The 11,453-nt window shown below is 34.5% G+C and overlaps 1 protein-coding gene across 1 annotated transcript in view; it reads left to right on the top strand.

The window, feature by feature from the left end:
- Window positions 1-2,457: 2,457 nt before the first annotated feature.
- The window catches only part of LOC139152096 (uncharacterized), a gene marked incomplete at its 5' end in the record, with an annotated part of 30,810 nt that continues 21,814 nt past the window's right edge, over window positions 2,458-11,453 (top strand). Inside the window, 1 exon segment of the mRNA XM_070725198.1 lies at window positions 2,458-3,055. Coding sequence (XP_070581299.1) covers window positions 2,568-3,055 — 488 coding nt within the window.

Below are 11,453 nucleotides of genomic sequence, written 5' to 3'. Positions count from 1 at the left end.
GCTGAACATTAAAATGTGTGTGTGTGTGTGTGTGTGTGTGTGTGTGTGTGTGTGAGAGAGAGAGAGAGAGAGAGAGAGAGAGAGGATGTTTGGTTTCGTTTCTTGCAACTTTGAGCCGGGGAATTGAAGTAGGTGAATTGCAAATTGAAAGATTGGATGACTATAAATTGCTGAATCAAGATATCTTATGTTTTACAAAAACTCTGGCTGATAAATACTCAAACAAAATGCTCTAGTGTTCTAAGCCAATTTAATGCACTAGTGAGTGGAGAATTTCTCCTAAGAAAATTGTACATATTACATGTACTGGTATAGGAATTGCTCAAAGAATTGTAAGAATTCAGAAGTTCCCTCAATGATTTCAGAATTTGCAAAATTTAGAGGACAAGCTAGTCTTCCATGTGAAAAACAATGAAATTCCAAGGTAAAGAATCAACAGTTATTATGATCAATAGTATTGAAAAAAAGATTTGAAATTCTGGTCAAGGCATTATTCTGAATCACCCATTGCTCAACAAATACTGGAAGTCTGTTGGTAAGACAGATAAGTCAAGGTTCAGTGGTTTGGTTCTGGTGAGAACTTTTACTTTAATGAAAATCAAAGAGGGCAGTGTTTTATTCTGTGAAAATAAAATGATAATGTGCTGAATATCATTGTAGTATAATTTTTTCTTAAAATCTCTCAGCAACACTTATGTAAACATCTCCATAATTCAAGTGAAAGTGTCCACATTTTTGTCTTGGAAAGCACCATCGGTTGTTTTAGATCATTCCAAATGACAAGGATATCAATTGGTGATATAGACAGAGGAGTTACGTGCAGGTTTGTCAAAGGCCACATCACCCAAAGGGGCCCTTTGAAATCTGTAACATGTGATAGGCCTTGTACATCGGCTATGATAGAGCAACAGCCTTACAGGAGAAAAACAAGCATATCAAAACAAACAAAATGTAGCAATGAAAGTAAAGCCTGTGTTGGGTTTGTACTCTACTAGTAGGGATAAACTTTAAAGTATATAGTGTTGAGATCCAAAGAATTTACTTTGGTCATAATAATCAAATTAAATTGATCATTTTTATTAGATTGTTCTCTGCTGTTCTATAAAACTCATCCAAACTAGCTACTCAAAGAGTAACAGGATCTGTACATTTTCAAAAACACCTGCTCCAGTATTGTGTGAAACAGACTATAATTCTGAGTGTCACATATGGCAACTGGTGAACATCTGTACACTAACTTTTTCAAAAATTCTTTAGAAGAGGATGTGTTAGTAACCCACTGGTATTCTTGACATGTGTCGTTATACTCATATGATGATTTCATTTTACACATAAACTCTTCAATTCCAAGCATTTTATTGCTTTGCAATATAAAATTCCACCTGAGAACACGTCTTTGCCTCTTCCAGGAAAACAGTTGTGCAACTCTTTTAGGAAATTCAGGTGACTTTCAGAATATTACCATGGATTCGGCTGGATGATTATTTTTAATGCTCTTTACAAGTTTAATTAATTTATGATTTTGGTCAAATAAGTAGAAGTATCCAAAATACTATCCTCAGTGAGTTGCACTCGCAAAAACTGGGAAAAATGTGATGTAGATATGAATGGCTGGGCCTCTCAGTCATGTAATCTGTGATATTATTTTTCAAATACCAGCTGCAGTGAGAGATTTCATGAGACAAGTATCTTTCATTCTTTTAAGACAAATGTCACACATGACAACAGCTGTTTTCAAATGCGTTAGTATTTCATCTTCTATGACGTTATCCAAGTCTAATTCAGACACTTGTTAAATTTAAGAGTGCCGTTACTTTTTACCAATTGTCATGATTCATACACATCTTCTTGGATATTCATGCAGCCTCCAGTTTATGGTCTTTTAACCACATTTCAAATAAAAAAAATTAGGTTAGGTTTTTTAAAGAAATTGAATAGAAAATTAGAACATAATGGTTAAAATAATAAAGATATTTACATTTGTGGCTCATAATCTGCAGCATTTTGAAGGAAATCAAAGGCGGCATGGGATTTTACTGTGACATGTAGTTGCCTGTTTTCTATGAATTCAATATTGTATTGCAATTGTATAAAATGTTGTGACACATCAGTTTTCATAATTCATGTTGTGTGTTGCCATGGATACCAGTCAGTGTACAGTTACTTGTTGACTGTTGCAATTCACATTGTTAATTACAAATTAATGATTGTGCAATGCAATTTCTCTTTGGAAAGGAATACTCGCTGTCACAGCAGTGAAATTCCAATCCATTTTATTACAAACCTTACTGGTGTGTTTGTGGAGATCAACGATATAGCCCTTGTTGTAGTTTCGAATGAAATGAAGTATAAAGCAAAATTTATGCATCTGTACTTTTTTATTTTTTAAAAGAACACAATTGTTTAATTACTTTCTCACTTTAATTTTCTATTGCCTTTCACAATTATTTTTTGCAGATATTCCAGAAGAATATGACAAGACAATGTTAGAAAAGAATTTGGCAGATGAATTACAGGACCAGACAACAAGGTAAAAACAGTTGGAAGCAATCAAGACATTGATCATCATGTTTCATACATACCACCAACCACGTATGCCCCGCGCATACTATGCTGGACCACGATGGCAATACTGGTGGTTTCGTCAACCAAGGAAGAAATACAGAAACTCCAAGAAACAGAAAGTTGTGTATTCTGGAAATCCCAAAGGTGCTACAGCTGTGTGCCTTTTGTTTCTTGGAATATTCTTTGTCATATCCGGGATTTTTATGGCAGGTTTTGGCTACAATGACTCATATAGATCTCTTCAGATTATTGGACCTGTCTTTCTGGCATTTGGTATCATCATGGTTTGCTTTGGAAGTATACTTTGTATGGTTGTGAAGAGAGAATTTCAAAAACACCAAAATGAGGATAATGAAGAGCAAGTTGTCGAAGAATCGCCAAAGGAAGAGAAATCTAAAAATAAAGCTGGATCCCGCAAACCACCACTACTACTTATTATGAACAATAATGGTAACTCTACAGTTAGTACCTCCACATATCGACAAATAAGGTGAGATATCCTAGCAGTGTTACTTTTATATCTGTGTAACCATAGTAACAATCCAATGTATAATTGATGCCACAATACCTGTAGTATCATTTTAAAGGCAACACTTCTCACCTTTGCTGGAAATGTATTTAAAACTCAAGTCTCTGCACGGTCATTTTTTACTAAAATATAAACAAAATACCACGGAATTGCCTTATTTAAATTTCTAAAGGGCAAGAGTATGCTACACAGATTTAAAGCTTCATTGTAATAATGGCACAATTATGGCACACAAAGTATGTACATATGATACAAATTATGATATGTACAGAAAAAAATGTCACAGGTGTCATCAAATGCATTGTTTTTTTAATCATGACCGATGAAGTGGATATGAGGTGTACTATACATCTGCTATCATGCATTACTTTTTGCAGTGCTAAGCTGGCTTCATCAAGCCTTTATACAGGTAAATGTGCTAAATGTGTAGAATGAGGATGTTACAGTTGGACTTGTATGATCTGAAAGAATATTTGTTGTGTTTATCTAGACTACAAACTTTAATGTAATCATCATTTTAGGAAAATTTAAGGTTCCAAGACAAGAAATTGACCTTTTTAATCTGACAATTCTCTAATGGTTAAGAAGCTCAGAACCGCTGTAAAGTAAACATTTTCTGAAACGCATAATATATTATGTGCAATGCATTCAACATATATTGTAGGGAGAAAAATAACAAATATTTTAATAAGCAAAAAGCCTGAAATTATCAGCTGTCAATATTGTACTCCTAAACAGTATAATGCAGATTTTATAACTTAGAAAGTTGCTGTCTTAAAATATTTAATTCAGTAGGGACAATATATTCAATTGTAGTATATTCCATTTTCCTTACATTTTTATTTACGAAATAAAAATCATCAAGTCAAGTGTTACAGATAGACTTTCTGTATCAGTCATTAGTACAGGCTGCAATTTATCATTATTAGTTTTACAATGGCACAAGTTCTGAGGATGCTGGGTAGAAATTGAATAACTGCATGTAGTGATCAATGCCAATATTTTACCTACAGTATCAAAGAACAGATTTGCAATGCTGCTATTCCCAGGGATACATCAGATATCAATAACCATGCATACATGTATATCATCAGAGTTACTACAAAGACTACCAACAGACTTGACTGTGACCTAGTTTAAAGAATTGTCATCAGCAATGAAAGTTGTATTAAGATGTTAAATATCTAAATTATATTTCCATACTGTTATTTCATGAATGAAGAGTCTGGGGCTAGTCAGTTGTAGATGAGCTATTGTAATTATCAAATCTGTAAATTTAATGCTGAGATTCTCTGTGTTTGTATCGCATCATCATTTGCAGGAATTATTACTAGCACAAACATTGGTGTTTTCCCTAGGAATTTCCATGACAATGAAAGTAATTGTTATGTTAATGAATTGTTTATCTTTCCCTTTGCTATACTGGCTCTGGGGAAAATTCTGAAGCAATCATCAGATTATCAGCACAATTATTGAAAAACCAAAGCTAATTGTTTTCTTATTGTGTTGAATAATGTATAACTGTAATTAAGAATGCCAGATATAACTTGATATTTATTACAGAGCAGTAAATTCCTATGTTTTGCATTCAATCATTATGCTTTCAAAGTTTTCATGTGATGATAATATTGTTGATTCTCAGTGTAAACTGCACTGAGATGTTTTAACAAAAAGCACTTAGCAACAAGTACCATGCTTTGCAGAAACACTTTCCATTTAGTGATATTATATACAGTGGTTGGAACTGATTTCCGACAACAACTTATATTGGTCAGCCAATAAATCAAATAACAGTACAATATGCCGTAAAACATTGCATATCATCAATTATATGAGGAAAAGAGTTTACGATAAACATTGAAAATTTTGCTTGATGACAATAGAACTTGTAAGTATTTACTGGCAAACTGATATAAGTATTTGTTCTAAATCAAATGTAGTTACTGTATGTGATATTACTAAATGGAATGTGTTTGTGTAAAACAATGTTAAGTTGTACTTGTTGCTAATTATAAATTAGTGCTTTTCTCTTAAAACATTTCAGTGCAGTTTACACTGAGAATGAACAATATATTGTCTCAGTTTAGAATTAAAAGCCAGACATATTGCATGTATTCTTGCTGACAGCAGAGTAGTACGTGAGCATTACCCATCAAAGATATAATGTCAATGCAACACAAAGACAAGCTTTATAACAGTACAAGAAAATATCAATGACAAGCAAACAGAATGCATCTTTCAGAAAATCTTCGAAAGTTTTGGCTATAATTGAAATATTAGTGTCCTTGTAATCCTGGTCTTATAGAAACAATATAACACTCCCCAGATAAATCCTAAATCCAAAGTTAGAATACTTGATCTATTGGGTCAAAATGATCAACATTGGCACTGTTGCAAACAGTGACATATTGTTAAAATCTTTTTCTGTTGAAGACATTTGTCAAGTGAAAAGATTATAAAATTTCACTACCATGACCTTGCCAAAAATTTCAAAAAATCAACTGTGGAACTTCAGAAGTCAGAACTTGATAATTCCTAACAATCGACTGATAATTATAACAATTATATTGATTACATGTATGCGTCACCATATTAAAAAAATAACTCTACATAGAGACAGGACCCTTGGCACAGCTTTAAGCTACATACATGTATTTTAAATGATACAAACAGTTACCAATAGATCCTTTTGTGCAGTTGCCATAACTACCAATCGATAATCATTTTATTGCGTGACTTGTAAGAATGAAATTGACATCTCTTGTTGAAGTATTCAATATGGTTGTCATGGTATCACTAAAGCATTGTAATGTTTCATACACAGTATTGTAGACATAATATTATTTCATGCGTTTCTGTTCTTCCATCACCAATTAGACGATAAACTCCCTAGTGAAAATAAACACTGAGTACAAAATCAATCAAATTTATTCTTTAAGTGTCAATCCAATGTCTCCTTTGAAAAATATACAAACTACTCCTGTTAATTTATTGTTCATTTGCATATGTTCAAAATCGAATCATGTTATTGTCAATGAAATTTTTATGATCTGAAAATGATGATTGTCCTGAGAATGAAACATGTTAGTTCTTTAGCGAAGGAATTACTCATTTTACTTACAATACCTTGAATACACTAGAGCAGTCGACCCGAATGAAGCTGTCATTTCGTTATTGTCAAATGTCCCTGTAAACTTAATCTGATGTATCATTAGTTGAAAGTGGTAGTTGCAAGAAAAACAGTCTTAGTATAATGACATTTCCTGTGTCGTTCAGGATTATGTATTTATTGTATACGTCCTACAGTATATTACGCCCAAACATTTTGAACACCATGAAATTTCATATCTACATTTCTGATTTCCCTGGTGGAAAAGATTCTAACAGTTTCTTTGGGAAACGTGATACATAGCTGGCAGCTTGCAAAAAATAAATGAAGTCATTTTGGTGTATCTGGGTAATTGACGCTTGAAATTAACATCAAACGCGTCAAAACTACAAGAGGACTAAAGAGTCAAGGTACAAGTATACATTTTGAAACAGTTGAATTTTCAGGATTTTTTATTTTACCAGTTCTTCTGTTAGACATAATGAGTTAATGATAATGGTGTAATTAATGAATAATGAATGGAATACTAGGAAAGTTTCTTCGCCTCGATAAAGTTTGTGTGTGCGATGTGTGATTGTGAGCATGCGTGCGTGTCATGCTTCACGAACTCTACAACGTGTGGAGCGGTCTCAGTCAGAAAAAATGTAACAACTTAGCCGGCTATTGAACCACTCTTTTTTGGGAGTGGAGATTTAGCCGAGTGGTTCTCTCTGTGGCCTCTCCGCTAGGCGACTGATGCCGTATGTTGTGGGTTCGAACCCGATTGAAAACTTGTCGTATTAATATAAACAATAAATAATCAGAGGTCATGTTGAGAATGAATAAATTAGTTCTCGGCTTGAAGTCATTACTTCATTAGAAAATCATCCATGAATAACAATTAGGGCAAGATATGTGAAAGGCTTGAAGTTGAGTTGCAATTAGTTAATGAAAAGCTTGGGCCCTTATTGAGTTTAGGAGTTCGGCAAGAATTTTTAAGAGTGTTTGATACTAAAGCAATGGTAAACAAAAAGCAACAATGAAGAATTTTCAGGACTTTTGAAAATTGAAGTGATTTAAAGGTGATCCAGCGACTAAATTTTTTGCCGACAATTTTCGTCATTTTTCCCTACCAGTAAGATTTATATGTGAGGATGAGATTGAGACCAAACATCAACATGTCACCAGATTAATTTGGCAGCTAGAGGTATTTGAAATACACCCGCTTTATCCCAATCGAATGACAGAAATTATAATCTCCTTTAAGCGTTGCCCAACCCAATATATTTACTGTCAGTTCCTTTCTTGAAATGCAGCACTTGTTTTACTCACATGTAAACCACATTGAATAATAAATAAAAGTTTTCGCTATTTTTCCGCTGAAAATGTGCATAAGAATAAAATTATAACTTTTCAGGCCTTCCAAAACAACAGTTAATGCTGTTGCAAACTTAAAAGTAATGACCACTGTAGAATGATTTTGATTTTTAATCCAACAATTTTGTTTATTTTTCATAAATTATTGTTCAAATATTGCACATTATATGCATCAAATAAAAATATGGGGCCACCAGTCTATTTACAATGCTATATCGCTTAACATCACCCCCTCCCCTTATATGAAATGTGAAAAATCACAATTTGATGAGAAATATGTCCTTTTCAAATTATTTTGTTGGGATTTATAAATAATTTGTAAATATATCGACATTTAAACATTTAAAACTTGAAACTCGAAGATAATGTTATTAGCATTCAATCATCACTAACAACGTCCGCTTTCATGCTAAAAGCTCTGACTATAAATTGTATGAAGAAAAGTTTTCATCAAAACCACAGTGTAATTTTTACAGTGAGCATGGTGTCGTACAGTGGACGTGCGTGTTGTAGAGTGTGCGTTCTATTGTTTGCAGCTATGATGACGTACTAGCAAGTGACTTGATCACCCTTAAGTCATAAGTTTATATCATACATTATCATGTAGTTCTGTAAGGCAGGTGTCACTGTACCTTTGTACATGTTTTTCTTCCAATATCAGCTGACTCATTGACTAGTAATTCTTTAAAAAGCAAGTAATACTGATATTATTGGCTTTGTTGATTGTCTGCCCCGCGCTTCTTCTCTCCCCCCCATGTGACATTAACATACCGTAACAAAACAGTTGCAAGCTCTGACTGTTTTCAAAATCAACAAAGATGACATATAGGTTAAGAAATGTCATTGATCTCACTGTGACTTACAGTATATGATGGTGTACTCTGGACTGTTTGTTACTCTCACTGCCATTGGTACATTAATCAATTAATCATCTAGTGTACCAATGTCTGTGCAGTACGTGTTTCAAGTGATCTGTAAGGGTATGTCATTCTGTGTGGTAAATCCATATACTGATCAATTTGACTGCTGTGCTGCAGATTAATTAACTCTCAGATGTATTGTCCAATGGCAGTGTTTGCTATCAAATTAAAATGTAGCCATTTAGCCATGCAATTTCTTATCATCTTTATTTGCTCAAAACACAATGAAAATATGAAGTGATCGATGCTCATATTATAAACTAATTGATGCATCTATATAAATAGACTAGCAAGAAATCATTAGCGTAGAAAAAAATTCCACAAATGGGAATGTGAGTGTGTGTGTTTATAGTTCACTGTTGTCATGGTAACAGCTAGTCCAATGTTTGAACTTCCATTCTTTCAGTAAAGTGTTTCCATAGTAACAGTTCTGAGTTTAAACTTTCATGGTAACAATTCAGTGTTTCAATGACAATCCAGATTTCAAGGGTGACAGATCAGTATGATTAAGTGGACAGCACTATCGTATATCCACAGTGACAATAAAGTACTCTGCTTGTTTCAAAGTAGGAGCATAAGTTGCTGTCCATGATTGATTTGACTAATTGAATCTTTCAAGTAATTTCGCTCATATACAAATTATATAATAAGTACTGGTAATTATTGCAACATACTCATTTTGTTATTTCTTATCAGTCTTCTTAGCATTTAAATAAATACTGTAATCATAGAATGGTGTCATAAGGCTTCTTCTCACTGTGAGTTTCTTGGGCTTTGCAGAGTCTGTGTTGACACTTTGCAAATACAGGGGATTAGTCCAAGGAAACTTACATGCATCCACATGCTAAAGTTTAGGTCTTTGTTTTGAAACTGACACCGACCTAATTAAATGACTTCATTGGATATGTTGGGCATCATGGCAACAACAAAAGTGGCTTTAGGCCGAACAAAAAAAAATGTGCTGTTCCGATAACACGACCTACCCTATTTTTTACCTGGCGACCCTAAACTTTTTAGAGGTATGTTTAACACGGAAGTAAAAAAAAGAAAGAAAAAACCCGTAAAATCACATGTTCATTACTTGGCATTTGATTTTTGCTTGAACGAGGATGTCTTTTATGTTTTCATTCCTTTTATATGTATGAGACATTTTTCTGGAAATGTTGTGGCCAGTGTTTGGCCGCCCTGAACCCCTGAAAAATGCATATAAATAGTATTTTGAAAAAAAAAATTCCTGCCGTCCTACCTACCTTATTTTTGAAAACCATGTTATCGGAACAGCACAGTTTATTTTTTTGGCCTTATGGATTAATCGCCAATTGATTACCCAGGATTTCACAAAGTTCATCAAAGAATGGCATGGTCTTCCTTCCCCAACTACTTCTGGACATTGTGGCCAATGATATCTTTGAATTTTGTCTTCATGGTTTTTATTTTTCAGTGACACTGCTTGGGGTTTCTCTATGTTGTCCCTTGACTGCCCCAGGGGGGTTACTCTTTTTTACTTTCAGGGGGGGGAGGTTGTGTGGCCCGATTTGAAAAAATCGACCATGTTGAATATTCCTAAAATACCCTGACTCATTGAAAGCGATTTTGCCTGACAATTTCTTGAAATTTTCATCTTTATTCTGGTGCACAGTGTTGCAGCCAGGACGCACCCTTGTGACAATGTCCCCAAAATGGAACCCGTTGTCCATTCTCGTGTACTCGGGTCACCTTGGGCACATTCGTGAGACCACTGTGTTTAGTGGGTGTTAAGTGATGAGAAGAAATTAAAACGCTGCACTTGATGTTATAATTTAACTTGCCTATAGAGCTCGATTGGGAGGCATGTATGGGATTACTCACTGCTACGTATATGGCCTGAAATTCAAGCAAAGTGACGTGGTCCTGGCTTGAATTTTTGTTTTGTGAAACTAATTTGCTATAAATTGACAAAAAATTTGATTGACAACTGACACATGTTGTCCCAAATATGTGGAAAATGTCCCCCAAAATAAGCGGTAGTGGGACGCATGTCTCCTAGATTCCTGGCTGCAACACTGGTTGCATGTGGAGGTTTTCCTAAAGAACAGGACCTCTGCTTTAATAATTGTTATTAACCAATGTTTAGGGTTTTAAGGATGATTAGGGATATTTTTGTGAAAAAGTGACCCATTTCGGGGGCACATATGCCCTTACAACTTTTCTATGGGAGTACCACCCAGGGGCTTGGCTGCTGCTTTGTCTGCTAGTCCTGTTCAATAAACTGCATTATCTCTGGAAGTGCTGTCCATCAATTTCTGGATGCTCTCTTTTCGCCATACGCCAAGCAAAATTGCGCCACTTCCTCTTTGGACAAATTATTTCCATGTCTGGCTGCGTAGGACACGTCTGCCATGATTTAAAACTCAACGACAACTGAACAAAGGCCATGGTACCTCAAAAATATGCCCAAAAATCGCTGCATTTTTCAATGTCAGTAATTTTAGATATGCTCACACGTACTGCGATTGATGTGTGCACGCACTGTGAATGCGGAAGTTAAGTCCTAGCTCGAACTCAGGTCCACCTCTGGACTCCGTCCTAAATAAAGCTGACCCACCGGGGCATTGGAATTAACTGTTCTCATGTATTTTTTAAGTCGGACTCAGATCAGGGACTGTGATGCAGTGGGCCAGTGAAAACGTTGTAGTGACAACGCATTTCTCTATCCTGTATCACCCTCAAACATCAGGCAATTAATGTGCAGTTTCTTCAAAACTACAGCATCACAACATTTCACATCTATAAATGTTTTTTGTATTAATCTCAATGAAATATGTCATATTGCATAACATATCGAAGTGATTCAATTAATGATAATAAGTAATTACTCAAACAGATTATTATAATGGAAATTGTCTTGAATGTATATCAGGTTTTTATTGAGCATTTTCAAGATTGAAATTTGCTGCTAAAAAAATTAAAAAAAACATTTAGCAACTTTCAATAT

The sequence above is a fragment of the Ptychodera flava genome, chromosome 15, assembly GCF_041260155.1.
Source record: "Ptychodera flava strain L36383 chromosome 15, AS_Pfla_20210202, whole genome shotgun sequence".
Lineage (NCBI taxonomy): Eukaryota > Metazoa > Hemichordata > Enteropneusta > Ptychoderidae > Ptychodera > Ptychodera flava.
The sequence above is the reverse complement of the archived record's forward strand: the minus strand, read 5'-3'. Positions and strand labels throughout refer to the sequence as shown.